Source organism: Mixophyes fleayi, chromosome 2 (assembly GCF_038048845.1).
Source record: "Mixophyes fleayi isolate aMixFle1 chromosome 2, aMixFle1.hap1, whole genome shotgun sequence".
NCBI classification, from domain to species: Eukaryota; Metazoa; Chordata; class Amphibia; order Anura; family Limnodynastidae; genus Mixophyes; species Mixophyes fleayi.
Genome location: NC_134403.1, coordinates 269,885,121 through 269,906,354, shown reverse-complemented (window position 1 = coordinate 269,906,354; position 21,234 = coordinate 269,885,121). Strand labels below are relative to the sequence as shown.

Here is a 21,234-nt window from a genome sequence, read left to right as displayed (position 1 = left end):
CAAGTTATAGTATTGTCTTTATATATGTACAAACACATACCTTAAGTTTTAGCAAGATGTACTTACGTGAACAGAACTGGTCAGGCTTGTACCAGCTGTTGACTAAGCAAGTTATGCTATTGTCTTTATTAGGATCACGTTTGTAACCTTGTTTGCAGTTGTACTGCACCGTTGTACCGCTAAAGTAGTTGGGTAGGTTGGCAAAACTTTCATCAAGCTCCGCATAAGGAAATGTGGGAGGAGGATTACACACAGCTGAGAAATAAACAACAATTCAGCATTCTATGCAGTATAGGAATTAAAACATCAGTACTTCAAAATTACAGAAACTAAATGGCGCAACTTCAGACATGATATAAATAGCAGACATAACTGATAAAAGGCAGATGGTTTACATGTTACATGTTTAAATAGTCACTAAACTAAAAATGTCTTAGTGGTATACACTACATGTACATGCCATGGGAATCATGCAGTCCCTACTGTAAAGCAGAAGTAAAGAACCTTTCTGTTGTTACCGTTTCCTACACTCTTTCTTGCAGAACTCTTCTAGTTCAGAAATATTTTTAGGTATTCTTGCATGTGCTGTATTTATAGATTCAAGATTTTTAATAATATTCTGGACCATTTCAAAACCTTAATGTTTCATTCAGCTAAGTACTCTATGGTAAATTTTAATGTATGTTTTGGATTACGGTCTTACCAAAATATCCAACATTTTTCCAGCTAAAGCTGAAAACTGAAACTATTCTTCCTTTCATCTGGACAATATTACCTCTGCACACTACTTTATTGCAAGTTTCTGGCTTATCCAAATATTGTTTTCCACACGTCAGATGTTGACATTTTTTCCATGCAGATCTATTTCTGTATAAACTATTCTGTACTGAGGATCACTACTACGTTGTTGGCTTAACATTTATGTAGACCCACTGCAATTATATGTGGGTCTACTTTGTATATCTGACCAGGGATTTCTCCTCTACCAAATCCCATAAATGGGAAACAGTTCAAATGCATACGTTCATTTCCCATGTGTAGGAGGTGGCTAAACTGTTATCCAATCTAGAAGGAAACATCTTTAGTACAGCCTAGTACTCATTACTTTGGCGCAACAATGCCGAGAGATTGAAAAGATCCTCAAGCAAAGAAAACCCCCTCGAAACTCTGGTTTTTGCAGCAAAACTAAGTCTCCCATAGGAAAGCGAGTATTCCCGAGGTGTTTGACTGTAATGTTATCACGGCTTCATCAACGGAGCTTAGTCATTGGAAATTATTGTGGTAGGACCACAATGAAGCTCTTTATTAAATATGCATTATCATCATTACATCTGATGCTGTGTTACCATTATGGTACCCACAAATGTTATACGCAATGTAGAATACAGAATCAATGCACATACTACTCTTTGAGATTCATACATTGATCACTAAACACCCCAATCTACCAAAAATAAAAGTACACAGTATCAAAACACAGTGGCCCTACAGATTACACTGCAGACTCTGCCAGTCACTGCACAAAGACAACATTAGCAGCCACAATGCCCAGAGACACGGCTAGTAGCCACAATGGGCAGAGACACAATTTGTAGCTGCAATGCACAGATACACAATTTGCAGCCACAATGCATAGATCCCAGACCATCCCCTCAAACCAAGTCTCCTCAACTGTCGTTACATTTCGGTTGAGTTCCCTCCACTCTTGCAATGTGATGTAGATAGAAGGGAAGTACTGACCCAGGTTGCACTGTTACTCAGCTGAATGGAAGCTTGGTATTAATTTATTTTCTGCCCCATGCATAGTGGACGTGTTTGTTTGCAGTTCCTCTCATCTGCTGTGTTGACTGCCATCATTATCTGTATGTGTGTGTTGCATACAGATGCCACAGTAAAGGACAAATATGTCTACAATAGGACTGTGACAGTGAAGACTGAGCACTAACTGGCTGAAGTGTGGGGAAAAGATCACACAATCGTGAAAGAAGCAGCAGTTCCAGTACAATAATAATAATAATTATCTTTTATTTATAAGGCGCCACAAGATGTCCGCAGCGTCGAACAGATTATAAAAAAGACCATACAAGGTATAACAGCACAGAACAATATACTAATACTACTAAGATGCCAAAAGCTCAAGCATTGCTAGTACCAGCGTGGCTTGAGGAGAAAAAATAGGTAGTAAGACAGGAGAAAAGAAGGCCCTGCTCGTAAGACTTAACCTGAAGGAAGGGCAAACAAACAGCAGGAACAATGGGAGTCAATGGGGGGGGGGGGGATCTAGGTCAAGAGGAGCGCATATGAGAGATAGAGGATGAGAGAAGGTGAGGTAATCAAGCATAGAGAGATGGTTAGGCGGATTGCTGGTAGGCTTTTAAGAACAGGCAAGTTTTCAAGGCCAATTTGAAGCTGCACAGACTAGGGGAGAGTCGGATAGAATGAGGGAATAATAATAATAATAATAACCTCTACAAGCAAGATCTGCTGTGCTCCAAGTTCCATCTACTTGACATTCTCTATAGTTTAATGCAGACTTCATCACGTACCTAAAGTGAAACAGTACACATAACATTTATAAAAGATATAAATGCTTACAGGAATACCCACTTTGTTCATTGTGGCATCAACAAATATTTTTACACTTGTGGTATTATATTTTTGCATATACATCTGAATAGAAGCTCCTACATACGATCATTGATACACAATGCCTGTTATAAAGCATAGAGAATATAAACTGCACTTCGCAGAAGTGTATTCTCAAAGCTTCCAGCAGCATTGTGTACCGTACGCCGTCATTTGTTACTGAGCTTTAATGCTTGTGAACGGTACACAGGTGTAAACTGACACAAAGCAAAGTGTAGCAAACAATTGTCAAAAAGTGTATGTGTATAGGTCATTTGCTTCCATTATTTTTGGAAAATCAGTGTTAAAGGGCGTTTAAAGCTGTAGGTACTAGTCCTAAACAAATTGTAATGCAGTGGTCGATTGACTTTTTCAGTTAAGATTTAACCCCAACTTAAATTACATAACCCTAGATGTCATCTACTGAAGGTCTTACCTTGGCTTCTATATTTCAGTAGTTCTGTGCCAAGGTTCTTAGGGTTTATTTGACTTACCAAGATTGTCAGGGAAAACACATTCTGAACATTACACTATGGAACAACTCTATCTCTTGTGCACCATCACCTGATGTTACCAGGATTTAGAGCAATGTCCCAATTATCAGTATAAGGAGTTATTATATACATTACATACCAGCACTCTAAAGGCCTGATTCATCAAAGCACGTATACTGAGGACAGCCTGCGTTTATTATTATACACACGTATTTAGGCTTTGCACACCCCTGAGGCACAGATCTCAAGATATGTGTGCTGTTGAAATCGGGCATAGGTCTGCTGTGCTCTACTATACAAGATGCTGCAGGATACGTCCAATACATATGTGGATTATAAAATTGCAAAAGAACGCACAGAACAAAAAAGTAAAAAAATATTGAATTAATGTCACCTGTTTATAATACAGGCATTAATGATAAGTTATAAAACAAGTGCTCTTTCTTTTTTTTTCTTCTTCTTCTATGAACTAAATTTATTAAGATGTTCGCAATGTCTACTGAGCATAAAATAAATTTTTACAGTTGGTCCTGATTGCAAACACATGTTATAGAATGCATACAACTACTGTTCAGGACTTAGACTAGCCCTATAGCTGGAGCAAGAGATATGGCTGAAAAACAAGTAACTGAGATGGCCAGAGCAGGATTTGGACATTGCTGCATGTGCTTGAGTTTAGGACAGAAATCGTAGGCTGTAGTGAGTGTCCTTTGTGTTCGAAGAAGGAGGGGATAGGACTGCGTTCACAGCCGTATATCCTGGATCTGGGCATGCGCAGAGTGATTTTGCACAGGATACGTTCAAAATCAGCAAATACGTGCCTTAATGAATCAGGTCCTAAATAAATGGCTAACCCATAAATAATTTAGGAATCTGAAATTAAACCAATTAAAGTTAGTTCAACTTTAATTGGTTTAATTGCAGATTCCTAAATTATTTTAGGAACCTGTTTATTATTTAATTATTGGTTTAATTTAAAATTAGTTAAACAACTAAACTGCCTATTAATATTGCATCTTATCAAGACTTCCTTTCTTTTTTTATCAATAAAGTTTTTATTGAGAAATTTTGCAAGGATATGGGGTACAGAACATAAAAAGGGGATTAAACAATGAAGAGGAGAAGGGGGAGGGGAGGTAGAGGGGAGACACACAGAGTCCCCCCACCAGGTGGGAGGGGAAATAGTTGCTCAACGAGTATTGTAACACATTATTTACCAATAATAATAAACAATCGAAAAGAAGAAACATTGTTCAACATAACATTGCCAAAAGTAAAAAGTATAGACCTTCTGAGAAGAGAAAGTGGAAATATTAACCTACTAGTCGACCTGGGGGAATCAAGTAGAGCTTCTGGCGAATGGATAGGAGAGGGGGAAGGGGATCTACCAGACTCTCCGGCTCCCTCTGTAACATATAGGTGCCACTTTAGCCACTTCATGATGGTGGCAAAATGCAGAGGTAGAATAAGACATATCGATCGTCTCCATCTCGAAACTATGCTAGATTTTAGAGATGATTCTATGTAACGTAGGGGGAGTAGCGACCTTCCAGTTTTGGACTATCACTGCTCTGGTAGCTATCAGAATATGATCCAGAAGATATCTGTCATGTTTAGGGACAGAGGTGGGCTATAGATGAAGTAGTGCCAGGCCTGGATCCATGTCATTGGGGCCCCCCATAACGGTAGAAATAAAATAAAAAAACCTCTTGCCAAAGGGGACGTATGATGGGGCATGTCGAAAAGACATTAAATATATCAGCTGTTCGGTTACATTGACGACAGCATGATTTCGTCTGGGAGGGCCACATAACATGGAGCCTGGCTGGAGTGAGGTATAATCTGTTAACCAATTTAACGTGCATCTCTGTGTGGTTGATGCACTTAGATATGTGGTGTGAAGTAGAGTAAATAATTTCCCACTGCTGGGGGAAAAGGTTAAGGTGGAGGTCCAATTCCCAATTGGTTTGGGATGGGGACTGTAAGGGACTGGAGGTATTGATACCAAAAGGTTATTCCTCCCCTGTTATTATTATTATCGTTTATTTGTAAGGCGCCACAAGGTTTCCTGCAGCGCCGTACACGGCACAAACAGTAGACTATACAGGGTAAAACAGTACAGAACAATAAACACAAAGTACCAGTACTTCAGAAACTCCAGACAGGCAAATACAGTAGAGACGGAGCGGAAGAACAGGTATGGAGACAGGAGGGAAGTGGGGCCTTGCTCATACGAGCTTGCATCCTAAGGGAGGGTAAACAAAATCAGGCACAGAAAGGAGCCAGTGAAGCAAAGGGGAGAGAAAAAATGGGCCTGGGGAGAAACAGAAGAGGTGAGAGGTTAAGTGGATGGTTGGTAGGCCTTAAGGAACAGGTGAGTTTTAAGTGCCCGCTTGAAGGAGCACAGATTGGGTGAGAGACGGATGGAGCGAGGGAGGTAGTTCCAGTGAAGGGGGGCAGCGCGGGAGTCTGTCTGTCAACCACGGGGGGGGGGGGGGGGGAGGTAGAGATAGAGAGTGACGTGTCTTGGAGGCAGAGCTTAGCCAGTGGCGAATTTGAGCGTATTTAAAAAAAATGTTTGGCAGGGATATTAAAACGCTCCTGGATAAGAGAAAAGGGAAGGAAAAGGTCCTGAGCATAAAGATCTTTAACAAAGATCAAACCCCTAGAGCAGCAGGTGGTAAGGTTATAAGGGATAAGTTTAGAGAGGGCCTGAAGGGAGATATTAAGAGCTGGTAGTGATAGTTCAGGATGTCGGTTCATTAATCTATCCCAAATCAACAGAGCATCGAATATAGAGAGGAGACGACGGGGGAAAGAGAGGTGAGCGTTTTTAGCGGTCCACAGCAGGTCTAGTAGGAGCCCCATTCTAGATCTACTCACAGCTTTGCATTAACAGGAAGAGACCAATCTCTAAGATAAGTTAAAATGCAAGTCTCTTGGTAGAGGGCTACGTTGGTAAGCCAGGAAGGGACATTTTTGTTTCTGTACATACGATGACATCAATTTGTAGAGAACATCCATATAACGTTTGGGTACAACATAAGGGATAATACGAAAGATATACATTAATTTCGGGACCAACATCATTTTAAATGAGGCAATATGACCGAGCCAGGAGACCTCATAGTTTATCCAACCCTTGGTCAGTAGCGAAAGATGTTGGAGTAATGGGGCATAGTTGGTTTCCAAAATGTCAGCAATCTTAGGGGTAATCTGGATACCCAGATATGATAAGGATTTCTGTACCCACACAAAAGGAAACATCTTCTGCAAAGATGAAAGGGAGGAGGGGGTGATATTAACAGGCAATGCTTCTCATTTAGTGACATTAAATTTATAAAAAGAAGCAGCACTGTATCGGTCTAAAATGAGTTGCAGAGCCACTAACGAAGTCTCCGGGCTGGTAACACATCATCTGCAAACAGGCATAGTTTATGGGAAGTTAAAAGTGATCCCTGGGAAGTCAGGTGCAGAACATATTGTTTGGACCAGGGGTTCAATGGCAAGGCCAAACATAAGGGGGGACAGAGGGCATCCCTGTCTAGTTCCATTAGAGTAAGAAAAGGGAGAGGACAGGCAGCCATTACTAAAAATCCTAGCTGTTGGGTACTGGTATAATGCTAATATTGAATGGAGAATATTGCCTTGGAGGCCAAATTTGACTAAGACCTCCCTCAGATAAAACCAGTGGAGCCTGTCAAAGGCTTTCTCCGCATCTAAGGAGAGCAGTACCAGCTCGTCTGGGCTAGACTATACAGAGTCCAGCACATGCAAGATACGTCTAGTGTTGTCAGATGCCTGATGACCAGGTATAAAGCCTACCTGGTCCGGGTGGATAAGGTGAGGAAGAAAAGGGATTAATTGAGTGGCGAGAAGTATGGCAAAAATCTTCAGGTCGGTATTCAATAAGGCTATAGAAATATAATTTTTGCACTCGGAGGGGTCTTTACCCGGTTTCGGGATGGTGATGATCTGGGCTTCAAGCATTTCAGCCGGGAAGCTACCTCCATCCATCACACTATTATAGAGAGAGGTAAGTAGGGGAGCAAGGGTTTTCTGGAAGGTGGTATAGAAGATATAAGTGCATCCATCCTGACCAGGGGCCCTATCTTTTGGGAGACTTTTAATGTCTGCTTCCAGTTCTTGTTGAGAAAAGGGGAGAATAAGAGATGTCAGGCTATCATTATCTAGGGTGGGGAGATTTAAATGAGCCAAAAAATCAGAGATTGAGTCTGAGGTGGGCTGGGTAGTACTGCTATCATCACACAGGCTGTATAGTTTAGTGTAGTAGTCAGCAAAGAGGTTTGCAATCTCAGCAGGGTTATGGGATTTAATGCCACGAGAATCGTGGAGTGCTTTAATTCTATTACGAGCCTGTTTGCCTCTAAGCTTACATGCTAATAACCTACTTGCCCTATTCCCTAGAGCATAGCATTTTTTACGTAATTTAGTTAAGGCAGTATTCATGCGAGAAATAAAGAGGGTGTTTAGTTGTTTCTTTATGTTGTTCAATTCTTTCTGTAGTGATTTAGAGGGGAGTGACTGGTTAGTTGAGATTCAAGGGTATTTTGATGATTAAGATAATGTTTTTTCATGCGGGCGTCTATTTGAATAGCTTTACCCCTGAGAACTGCTTTTAATGCACACCAATGTGTGGCTAAGGACGTACCTTCTGGACTATTAGTTTTTGTGCAAAGCGATAGGGCTTCCGAAAGAGCAGTTTTCTGTTCTAGGGAGGAGAGAAGGTATTAAGGCATTCTCCAGGGCCTAGGGGGAATCCTAGTTTGATGAAGGTCCAAGGACCATTCAACAGGGGCGTGGTCAGACCATGTAATTGGTACAGACTGCTGAATGGTAAATGTATTGCCTAACCCCTGGAAAATTAACCCACAATATGTCATAGAGGTCATATTCTACCAGTAATTTGTGGAAAGCTAATGAATGTCCCAAGTTGGTCCATGCACTACTTAAGGTCGAAGTTTGTGATTTATCTAATTTAGGATCAAGAGTTAAATTAAAATAAATAAATTAAATTAATACAAAACAAGAGGGAACAAACAAAACTAGCCTGAGGAATGGGGCTAGAGCATTTGCCACAGAGGAGAAGCAGTGGCAAAATAGGTAACATGTGGGGTGGTGGTGGAAGCATTAGACACCCATGTGACGAGTTAACATTTAAGATAAGAAATACAGTCAAGAGAAAAAAGAAAAGAACAATATTTAACCTGAAAGTATGTAAACATTCACATTGCAACAAATAAAAGTGGAACTTTTGGTGTATAAAAGAGTATAAATCTTATACGTTACATAGTAATAGCAAGTAAACTATTTTAACAAAGTATATCCCGCCAAAACTCGCAAGCTCACCTAGAGGACTATAACTTGACCCCCCACGGGGGAGGGGAAATCAACCCGCACCCCCGTCATCGCGCAGGGGGAACTAAGCAGGTAACACCAAAAATCTGAACAATGTCAAGTGTGAGCATATATACTGAATATATTGTCAATCCGACAGACCCCAGAGACATGGTTTAATAAAAACAGGCATACCGAACCGGCTCAAGCTAGCAGGAGCAAGAATAGTCCCGGAAAGAGACACAATAATGACTAGTCCCTTGAGACTTGAGTCCATTCTGTGGAAAGAGGATGGTGGCGTATCTCAGGACCTACAGGAGGGGGCATCTTCCATTCTGCCAGAAGTTTCAGACCAGTTTCTATTGAGGACATAACGTAGGTGGAACCCTCTCGATGAACCAGGAGTTTGACTGGGAAACTCCATCGATAAGGAACATCATGTGCTCGCAATGCAGCTGTAATCTGTTGAAAAGATAATCTGGAACAACTAAAGAAATCCTAAATGTTCAGAATTGTCAGTGTTCCGTACAGCCCGAAGAATAGCTTCCTTGATGGAAAAGGAATGAACACATAGGAGAGTGTCTCTGGGCTCATTGCTTTATTCTGATCGTGGGCGAGATAGTCTATGGATACGATTAATTAAGAGATTTTTGTTGTCAGCTGAAGGTAATAACATTCTAAACAGTGATGTGGCAAAGCCCTCTAGTTCCGGGCCCAAGACCGTTTCTGAAATGCCCCTTATCTTGACGTTATTCCTGTGTGAGCGGTCCTCTAGATCTGCCACTTTATCTTTGAGGAAAGAGGACCTCTTTTTGTAAATGCTAGCGGGAGGTAAGTAGGTCATTATGAGAGGCAATCACTTCCTCCACCTTAGACTCCAGATGATCTGTACGGGATCCTAATTCCACAACGTATGTTTTCAAGTTGCCAATCAAGGCCCGAAGTTCATTAGACAGTCAGCATCTGGTAGAGTGCGGACCGTAAGTGGGGCATCCAGCTCCGAGTCAGGACTCATGGTAGGAAGTGGTGAAGATATTGGAAGAGCAAAAGCCTCAGAAGCTGATGCGGGTTGAGAACGGTCCTTGCCAAAAGGAGAGGTCTCCGGTTTAGAGGAAACTTTAGGTAGGAAACGGATATGAGGAGTAAGAGTATTAGGTATGTTCTTCTTAGGTGGCATGATGGGCTGCAGGAACCCGTTTATAGGCTAGGAAAACAGATAACTGTTCAGGCACTATGACTGTAGAGACGAAAAGTGGCCACATGGGTGGAAAGGACAGCGCTAAATATCAGGCATATTACAACGTGGTGTAGAAGCTCCCTTCCAAATATATAACGAGTTTCAACAGAAACACTAACAAATAATAGGTATGCAACCAGTTATGATTGTTTATTAATGGTAAATTGTTATTTAGATGGAAAGAAGAATTTAGAGTGGCTGGCTAGGAGAAATTTTTAATTTATTTATATTAGGTGCAGGCTGTGAAACTGTAGAAGAATAGCAGATGTAATATTGTAATATGACCACCAGGTGGTGGCAGAGCCTCACATTCGGTATATAGATATTTTTCAGCCCAATTTGTGCAAGATGGAGATTAAATCAGGCCACAGAGCTTGTAACAAGAAGTAGAAAGTCTCGGATACAGAGCACTGGTGTTTTGTAAGCACAGAACAAGATTACTCCGAGTATAAGGAGATTGGTTGCAGGAGTATAGAATTTCTTCTGTGCAGCCTGTAAAAAGAGTAGAAGTGGTGATGATTTGTGGCTGTCACAAATCGGGATCTTAGCCGCACTTACCTCATCCGCCGCTGTCATATCATGGCTACCTGGGTCCCTTCTGGTCGTCTGCAGCATTCCCATCCTCCACACCTCCGTTTGTAAACAAACACATACTGTTTGTTCTGCTGCATGGGCGCGGCCATCTTGGATGCAGTCAGGTGATCATTCCAGACCAACCAGATTCTGCAGCTGTGATCACATGAACTGATCAGCCAATAGTTGTTTGGGACACCCTATTTAAACCTGCTGCTGTGATCTGTTCATTGCCAGAACAACACACTTCTCTCCAGAGGATAGTTCTTGGCTCCAGTGTTCCTGTCTGCATTCCTAAGTGCAGTGTTCCTGACTGCATTACAAGTGCAGTAATCCTGTCTGCATTACAAGTGCAGTGTTCCTGTCTGCATTACTAGTGCACTGTTCCTGTCTACATTTCCAGACTGCTAATTCCCCTGCTATATTCTACAATCAGCAAGAATATGAGCAAGAAGTTCATCCAGGCTGCTAAGTTCTGTTTCACTCCTGCTCCAGCTAGTCCCAAGGGTCCCGAATCGGATCAAGAAATTCAGACGACCGTGACAGTTTGTTCTGGCCCAATGGATCCGCTAGGGGAACATACCCCGAGGGAGGACTCTGTCCAAATATTAGCTGGACGCATTGAGAGAAAAGAAACTAACCAGGGGCAAATTTTGAGATTGCTGCAGGATGTTTCTACACATATGGATACCTTGCAGTTATTCCGCAGTCAACCATCCCATACTCCGCCTGAGCCAGTAATACCTGCTTCACTACCCACTTCATCCGGACTCCATCTTCCCACGCCAGCTAAATACAATGGCGATCCGAAGAATTGCCGCGGGTTTCTCAACCAGTGTAGTATACACTTTGAATTACAACCCGAGAATTTCCCTACTGCACGTACCAAAACTGCTTATATTGTTTCGCTACTATCAGGGCAAGCTCTAGCATGGGCATCACCGCTCTGGGAAAAATCTGACCCAATTTTATCTGATATTGATAGCTTCCTGTCTACCTTCCGCAGAATATTCGACGAGCCTGGAAGAACAGCGTCAGCCGCTTTAGATATTCTGCGGCTTCGGCAAGGGCAGCAGACCGTGGGCCAGTATGCCGTTCAATTTCAAACACTTTCCTCTGAGCTGTCTTGGAATAACGATGCTCTTGTTGCGGTCTTCTGGTAGGGCCTGTCTGACCACATTAAAGATGTATTAGCGTCTCGGGATTTACCTACAACGCTAGACCAATTGATTACCATCTACAATCGGGTTGATATTCGGTTCAGAGAGAGAGCTCTAGAAAAGAGGAGGCTGAAACACCCCAAGTTCCTCCCTATTCAACGGGTCCGTGCATTGTCTCCTTTCCCTGAAGGACCCATGCAACTAGGCAAAGCACGTCTTTCACCCACCGAGTGACAACGGCGAGTTAGAGAGAAACTTTGCTTATACTGTGCCAGTTCCGGACATCTGCTACATTATTGTCCTCGCAAACCGGGTAAACATACCCTCCTAGCTGACTATGAGGAGGTGAGCCTAGGAGTGGCCCTTCGCTCCCCACAAGGCAAGGACTTTATTATCCCAGTCACCCTGAAACACGCTCAAGGCTCCCAATACATTTCAGCCCTGCTGGATTCAGGAGCAGCTGGGAATTTCATGTCTGCCAAATTAGCTGCTGAACTAGCCATTCCACTAGTGAAAATTCCAGTGACCATCTTTCTCTCTGCGGTTGATGGTAGCCGTATTCCAGGGGGTACCATTACGCATCAGACTTCTCCAGTGACGCTCCAAATAGGAGTTCTGCATTCTGAATCCCTTACCTTTTTGGTCATCCCAGAAGCCACTAGTCCTGTGGTTCTCGGGTTTCCATGGCTTCAATTGCATAACCCCCATATCGACTGGTCGACTCCACAAATCTTGGCGTGGGCTCCAACTTGTTTCGAGTCCTGTTTACAACGTGTTCTTCCACATTGCTCCACCTCTGATAAAGAAGTTTTGACAGTTCCTTCTGCCTACCAAGAGTTCACAGACGTTTTCAGTAAGCAGGCTGCTGAAACTCTACCACCTCATCGGGATTTGGACTGTCCCATTGATCTTGTTCCAGGTAAAACCCCACCACGTGGCAGAGTCTACCCTCTTTCTATCCCTGAGACAAACTCTATGTCTGAATATATAAAAGAGAACTTGGAAAGAGGCTTCATTCGTCCATCCTCTTCACCAGCAGGAGCCGGGTTCTTTTTTGTAAAGAAAAAGGATGGTGGATTACGTCCCTGCATCGATTACCGAGGTCTCAATGACATTACCATCAAGAACCGGTATCCTCTGCCCCTAATTACAGAGTTATTTGACAGAGTCAAAGGTGCCCAAATATTCACAAAGTTGGATCTCCGTGGGGCCTACAATTTGATTCGCATTAGGCGTGGCGACGAATGGAAAACCGCCTTTAACACCAGGGATGGGCACTACGAATATCTAGTCATGCCATTCGGTCTGAGCAATGTCCCAGCAGTTTTTCAGAATTTCATAAATGAAATCTTTCGGGACTTACTGTACCATACTATTGTGGTATATTTGGACGATATTCTCGTTTTCTCCTCTGATATCCAGTCCCATCGCAGACATGTTAAAGAGGTCCTCAGCCGTCTCAGAAGGAATAAACTGTATTGCAAGCTTGAAAAATGCACCTTCGAAGTTGAATCCATTCCATTCTTGGGGTATATAATCTCAGGTACTGGTCTCCGTATGGACCCAGAGAAGGTGCAAGCTATTCCTAACTGGCCTCAACCATCTACACTAAAGGCAATACAGCGATTTCTGGGATTCGCAAACTATTATCGAAAATTTATTCGTGGCTACTCTACTGTGGTAGCACCACTCACCGCCCTCACCAGAAAAGGAGCTAATCCTGCCAAGTGGTCTGAAGAAGCCCAAACAGCTTTTCAACTTCTGAAACAAGCATTTATTTCTGCTCCCATACTCCGGCAACCAGATTTAACCTGTCCATTCTACTTGGAAGTTGATGCCTCATCTGTCGGAGTAGGGGCAGTTCTTTCCCAAAAACCAGCTGATGAGCAATGGCATCCCTGCGGGTTCTTTTCCAGGAAATTTTTACCAGCTGAACGAAATTATGCCATAGGGAACAAAGAACTGCTTGCCATCAAATTGGCGCTTGAAGAGTGGAGGCATTTACTTGAGGGAGCTCGTTATCCTGTCACAATATACACGGATCACAAGAATCTGCTCTACCTTAAAACTGCACAGTGCATGAATCCACGACAGGCCCGATGGGCACTATTCTTTTCTCGATTTGATATCCATGTCACCTTCCGTCCCGGTTCCAAAAATCGCAAGGCCGATGCTCTGTCACGTTCTATGGTGAAAGAGGAAGATTCCATCACTGTGGATCCACGGCCTATTATCCGCCCACTCAGCATCGCAGTCAGTAGACCCGAAAATACACCTCCCCAGGGAAAAACTTTTGTTTCTGAGAATCTGCGTAAAAAATTGCTCCAATGGGCACATTGTTCCAGATTTGCCGGTCATGCGGGCATCCACAAAACTCAATCTTTCATATAGACGCTACTGGTGGCCTACTCTTCATCAGGGTGTTCAGCAATTTGTTTCCGCATGTGGCAGCTGTGCCCAACATAAAAGTTCAAGACAATCTTCAGCTGGTCAACTTTTGCCTCTGCCTATTCCCACCAAACCCTGGACCCATATTTCTATGGACTTTGTTTCTGATTTGCCAAATTCTAATAATTTCAATAACATCTGGGTCATCGTTGACCGATTCTCTAAAATGGCGCATTTTGTTCCTCTCCGTGGCCTCCCATCAGCACCTATACTGGCTCAGCAATTTATAAAGGAGATCTTCCGTTTGCATGGGTGTCCTGAAGAAATCGTCTCAGATAGAGGAGTTCAGTTTGTGGCGAAATTCTGGAGATCCTTATGCCAAGCACTACAGATCAAACTAAACTTCTCTTCGGCCTATCATCCACAGTCCAACGGGCAAACGGAAAGAGTCAATCAGGACCTAGAAACATTTCTCCGTTTGTACATATCTTCTTCTCAAGACGACTGGGTAGATCTGCTTCCTTGGGCAGAATTTGCTCATAATAATCATTATCACGAATCTTCTGCTTCCACTCCATTTCATACGGTCTATGGCCTACACCCCAGGGTACCCTTGTTTACTCCACTTCCTACAGCCTCAGTACCTGCCTCTGAAGTTTTCCTAAAGAATTTTGCAGGCCACTGGCGCCAAGTACGGGAATCTCTACTTAAAGCGTCCCAACGCTACAAAATTCAGGCCGACAAAAAGCGACGAGCCATTCCAAGCTTGAAACCGGGAGACAGAGTATGGCTGTCTACTCGCAATCTATGCCTTTAGAGTTCCATCTATGAAATTCGCTCCCCGCTTTATTGGACCATTTAACATCTCCCGGGTCATCAATCCAGTGTCCTACAAATTACATTTACCATCTTACCTCAAGGTACCCAACTCCTTCCATATTTCTCTCTTAAAACCACTGGTGCTAAATCGGTTTTATACACCCAAACTGGTTTCTCCTGAAGTGCAGACTGAACATGGTGATGAATATGAAATTAAAGAGATCTTGGACTCTCGGTTTCGACATAAGACCTTACAATATCTAGTCGACTGGAAGGGCTATGGTCCAGAAGAGAGAGCCTGGATCAAGCTTCTGATGTCCATGCTCCATCTCTCATCAGAAAATTTCACCGCTGGTTTCCAACTAAACCCCAATCTAAGTGTCCAGTGGCCACTCGTAAGGGAGGGGGTACTGTCACAAATCGGGATCTTAGCCGCACTTACCTCATCCACCGCTGTCATATCACGGCTACCTGGGTCCCTTCTGGTCGTCTGCAGCATTCCCATCCTCCACACCTCCGTTTGTAAACAAACACATACTGTTTGTTCTGCTGCATGGGCGCGGCCATCTTGGATGCAGTCAGGTGATCATTCCAGACCAACCAGATTCTGCAGCTGTGATCACATGAACTGATCAGCCAATAGTTGTTTGGGACACCCTATTTAAACCTGCTGCTGTGATCTGTTCATTGCCAGAACAACACACTTCTCTCCAGAGGATAGTTCTTGGCTCCAGTGTTCCTGTCTGCATTCCTAAGTGCAGTGTTCCTGACTGCATTACAAGTGCAGTGTTCCTGACTGCATTACAAGTGCAGTGTTCCTGACTGCATTACAAGTGCAGTGTTCCTGTCTGCATTACTAGTGCACTGTTCCTGTCTACATTTCCAGACTGCTAATTCCCTTGCTATATTCTACAATCAGCAAGAACATGAGCAAGAAGTTCATCCAGGCTGCTAAGTTCTGTTTCACTCCTGCTCCAGCTAGTCCCAAGGGTCCCGAATCGGATCAAGAAATTCAGACGACCGCGACAGTGGCTCTTCCACTGACCTGAGGGCAAAACCAGAAACAGGTTGCCAAGATCATAGTGGTGGTGTGGCTGAGTATGGAGAGATAGTCAGTTTCAGCACTGGTACGCCACGCCCCCACCAGAAGTGGATCGCCGGGGGTACCGCAGTTACCAGGCACCAAGGCTCAAGGACGAAAGTAGGCCTCTCTTCTCCGGAGCTCCTCTGAAGTGGCCAAACGCGGGTCTGCAGCCCTGAAAAAGGAGACACACACTGGGTCCGACGTCTTAGCCCTCAATGTAAGTCCAATGAACAGGGAGCAGAGTAAACGGCAAAGTGGTTGGGATGAGGCTGGGCTGCATATGGCAGACGGGTTCTGACGGCAGGCGGCCAGAAGGTGGAAAAGGCAGCCGGGTCCTTGGAGTTGGTCCACAGGGGGATTGTGGAGGGGATCTGTGCGGAGATGGCAGAAATCTGATGCCGTGCCAGGCAGGCTGGTGCCACCCAAGCATGGGTGCTATATAGCCGGGGGTCACAACGACAGCCACAGGTGCTCTACAGCTTCCCAGGTGTAAGGAGAGTGTGCAGGAGCAAGAAATTGGAGCAAAATCACTGCGCCTTAATGTCGGATTTAGGGTCGATATTCGGAGCTGTTGAAAATAAGTGTTCATGCAGTATGGCGTCCAAGCCACGCCCCCCCGACTGACTTTGTTTTCAGTGTCCTTTGAGACCTTCAGCAGACATTTGATTCCAGGTCTTGATCAGCAGCAGTCCAACTGGTGTATTTCAATAATTATTTTAATTTCTGGAAATATAAATGAAGAAGTACAGAACATTTCCACCCTTACAAAGAAAATATTACTCAAAATGAAATGGAACTTGAGATCCCTTGACAAAAATGACGACTGCCATGTAAGTGGTCCACACTCCTTAACAGTCAAGCTTCCTGAAGACAATAAATCATTAAATACTAGAAATAAAATATATACATGTGTTTTTGTTCAACATTAAAATTCCAGGACCCAATCCAGTAGTGGTCCTGTCATCCCTCCTCTGAAGATGTATTTTTCATCTCTTAAACAACATGTCGCACCTCATTCCTTATTGGGCTGCACTCACAGAAGTTATCTATTACATGAGAACTGGCAGTACACACTGCAGTACAGTTTACAAATTGCTGGTTACCAGGGACAGTTTGCAGAGGAAATGCAGAGACAGTACTGGATCTTCCATATATTAGCTGTTATTTTATTTTATTTTTTAAAGTTGTTTTCTTAAACTAAAGTTAATTTATTATGGGTAAACATTGAAATTATTGATATTCAATATGTTAACTACATGAGTTATTGCTTGTAAAAAACTATACTATACATTAAACAAAACTTAAAAAATTAAAATGAAAAATATAAACAAACAAACAAACAGCAACAACAGATACATGTAACATACTGCAATGTGTTAACTCCACGAAGGATACAACTTACCCTTTCACACATGTATAGATTGCTCTGGTGCCAAAGAGGAAGTCTGGAGCAGACATGTGAGCATTCGTTACTTCCCCTGGATCTCCACATGATATAGCTGTGAAAAGTAAAATGTAATTATGTGTTATCATAAATGCTATCTCTTCTACATACACACACATTATATACTATATTGATGTATTTTATATATATGTACAAACACATACCTTAAGTTTTAGCAATGGGAGGAGCAAGAAGTACTTACGTGAACAGAACTGGTCAGGCTTGGACCAGCTTCTGCCTGAGCATGTCATAGTATTGTTTTTATTAAGATCACGTTCATATCCTTGTTTGCAGTTGTACTGCACCGTCGTACCACTGAAGTAGTTGGTTAGGTTGGCAAATCTGTTATCAAGATCCGCGTAAGTAAATGTGGGAGGGGAACCGCACACAGCTGAGAAACAAACAGCAGTTTAGCAATAGAGTAAATAGCATAAACAGCAGAAATAATTGATAGAAGACACATTGGTGAAATATCACATTTTAAATTATTCCATACATGTCTTACTGAACAGTGGTAGGTAACTGTTGTACATCACATATGATATCATTGGAATAATGTAGGCCCTATTGTATATAAAAGGATATTTGAAGACACTGGGGAGTTTGTTCCCTTGATGAAAAGTCCAAGACTGTTATCCAGGTAAGTGCTGTGCTGCCTTCTAATACCAATATAATAATTACTATTAATACTTGAATGCAGCAATATACGCAATCATGCTTAGGCATATACCATATGCTAAGCTCTTTGCAGTGTGCAGCGCAAATATAGATGCACAGTCAACACTACATACAGTTGAAGGAAATGTATTATAAACTTTATGAACATGGGTACTTCCCTTTCCCTGCTGCAGAATCAATTCAATAGAGTCCTACTGACAATGAACTTTTGACTTCTTGTGGGAGTTCAAAGGATTCTTAAGATGACTTGGTCTATCATTTCACTGTAACCTTTTTTGTTTTCTCCCTTGCCTGTAATCAGGGACACTAAGAGGAATTTACACAATGATTTGACCGTAGAAAAATAAATATGCTTCGTTTGCTTCAAAATCCGAACTATGCCATTCTGCCTATTACAGGTAAACCTCAGTAAACATTGGAAAGACTCGTGTGGTACAAGTAGTGTATTCATTAGAAGCTGTCCCGTGTGAACAGACTTGTTGCATTTTGCTATAGAACATGGTGGTTTTACACAGAAGCATATTAATTAGCAATGCAGAATATAAAAGCATATGATGCAAATAATCATAAAACATTGCCCAAATTATAATTAAAACATTATAATACACAGAAAATTGTGCTTTCTCTCCGATTCAGGAGATACAGATATGCAGGGCCCCTGGATCCTGCGAAACATCAGAAACGCATCACGGTGTACCTAAATGGCACTGGTGTATTAAGGTGCACCCTATGGATTTTTTTGAACTATTAGTATTGTTTAAACTTCAATTAAATTATAATATTTTATTGTTAAAATACAATTGTATTGTTAGTTAAATCTACTTATTTTATTGCACATATATTACATATGAATGGAATTAATCACAGAGGTACACAGTGTGAGTAAAGTGTTAGATATTAATGGAAAATAAGCAGTACACAATAAAGTATTAATATACAGGGGAAAAGTGTGTTTCCAACTGTTATTTAATGGTAGTCTTAGTATGCAAGTGATACACACCATAACTGTTGCATTATCCTATTCATCTTTATGCTACAGGTAGGGTTGGGAGTAGGTACGTCTGACATACACCTGGCGCAAATCATACTGTTTTTGAGCTGGACACATCTGGAGACTGAATTTGCTTGTAAATATGTTTTTTTTGTGTGCACCTTTTCCTATGTGCATTCAGAGAGCAAATGCATCCAACTCCAACTGAGATCCAAAATGTGCATTGTGTGTAGCGATTTCATAAGATAATACGATCAAATAATTCAATCAAAACTTGAAAATTGCAATGTGCAGGATTAGAAGACACATATAGCCAAGATTAATGTTAGACCAGACCATACGTACCTCACATAATATTTTAGCATATTTACTAGCTTTTGTGTATCATTATTATGCTAGAATTTCTGTTTTATTTTATATTAGAGGAAATGTATATTTTTGTGTCGCTGGCAATTTTAAGCGACTATACTAAAAACCTAAATATGTTGGTGAAAGATGAAGTGAAAATAATGTTGATAACAAATAAAGTTTATACAGTGAGAAGAGTCTTTTTCCCAATAAAGCGTGTGTGACAGAAGACAGAGCTCAAGAGTCACTTCATTATAATATAAATTATTTAAATAACAATGCTCTAATGCATTATTATTATAAAAAGTGACAAATTGTAAATTTGCAAATGAGCAGTAAGTAAACTGCTGTAGAACGATTTCTCCATTAACTTCAAATTTTTCAGTTCACATGCTCAGGGGTCGTGGACAGCTTTCAATAAACTCCATAACTTGTTATTAGCATACATTTACAAAGTAATATTATGAACAATAAGGAAAACTTACTCAGACACTTTGGAACTTCAGGCTCCCACTGACTGTTAATGCTGCAAGTGATGGAACTGAACCCATTCATGACATAATCATCCAAACACTCAAATCTCACAGCATAATTTAGAGTGTATGGACCAACAAATCCTGACAACTTCCTTGATTGTGGAACAACTGGATCAGAGCATTCAACAGCTATGAAAGAGGTGAGGGAAAAAAACAATTACAAATCATAAAATACATTTGTTAACATAGCAAGTGTGTTTCCTGCCTGAGAAACATTCAAATCATACATGGCCTGATTCAGTAAGGAATGTAAATGCTGATTTGTACCGTATTTTGTGCAAAATCGTTCTGTGCATGCCCAGACCCAGACCATATGGCAGTGAAAGCAACAATGTCCAATTCATTTTCGAGCACAAAGGACCCATATGAGAATCTACGATTACATGGGCAGAGCAGGGAGAGGAATGGGCATATGCACGTAGTCAATGCACAGTACTGGCGTGCCAAACTCGAGCGCATGCAGCAATGTCCAGTTCCAGCTTTAGACATCTCTAAGTTAAACATTTTTCTGTTGTATCACTTGTACCAGCTACAGGTTGGGTGTAAATGTCTATTATTAGACATAACAGTCACATATGCAAACTAGAACATGTTTGCAATCAGAAGCAACTGTAAAAAATGCATTTTACGTACAGTAGACATTCATAACATTAAATGTATTTTATTATATATTATAACTGTATATATTATATATGTTATGTTTTGTCATTGATTAAAAAGTGACAGTAATTGAATAGTTTTTTCCCCTATGCGTTCTTTTGGGCCTTTATACAACATTTATACTGTATATTGGATGTATCATGCAGTGTATCATCTGTTAGAACAGAGCGGACCTAGACCCGTATTCATCAACAGACGTATCTTTACATCCGCTCCTTGTTGAATACATAAGAGTGTATGCCTGCTTTATTTTGCGTTTTTTACATTCTTTTTGCGTCCCTTAATAAACTAGCACACAGCATCATAATGGAACGGAGCATAAATATCATAGGGAGCAATATTACAATGTACATAGAAAGATATACTGGTCATTGCAAAAGCCCAGTCTCATTTAATGATTGATTCTCAGCACAGACTGTTACTTGAAATATGCTTGAAATTTGGTATTAGGGTCCAAAAGAGACCAGATTCATGGCTTTGGATAGAGACCAATCTTGCCTGTCCATGATAACAATGTTGAAAAAATATGTAACAAGCAGACAGGATTTGAACAGAACTGTCTAAGATAGTATTTAATCATTTTACAGGTTACAGTGTTTGTAAAGGAAAGGTCCACTCAATGTATTTATTTATATTTCCTAATGGCATCATTTACAAACATCCCTACTGTTTTTTTATGTCGTATTGTCGAAAAATAACATTTAAAAATAAAATATTGGTGTTTGCACAAAGAAAGCAAATAATTGGAAAAAGTAATACAATGTCATTGCTAAAAGTTAAAAGATCCCCAAGCACAAGCAGAAGAGAAAGGGTGTCCAGATAGCCCGCATAAAAATACT

General features: G+C 41.5%; 1 protein-coding gene across 3 annotated transcripts in view; it reads right to left on the bottom strand.

The window, feature by feature from the left end:
• LOC142138998 (C4b-binding protein alpha chain-like) overlaps nt 1–21,234 on the bottom strand; it is a 104,166-nt gene that overhangs the window by 22,921 nt on the left and 60,011 nt on the right. For all 3 annotated transcript variants that reach the window (XM_075196210.1, XM_075196211.1, XM_075196212.1), the window contains exons 8-12: nt 19,685–19,864; nt 17,385–17,573; nt 17,141–17,237; nt 2,467–2,546; nt 67–255 (exon numbers count right to left, since the gene is read on the bottom strand). In XM_075196210.1, the coding sequence (XP_075052311.1) occupies nt 67–255; nt 2,467–2,546; nt 17,141–17,237; nt 17,385–17,573; nt 19,685–19,864 (735 nt within the window). The remainder of the gene's footprint in view (nt 1–66; nt 256–2,466; nt 2,547–17,140; nt 17,238–17,384; nt 17,574–19,684; nt 19,865–21,234) is intronic.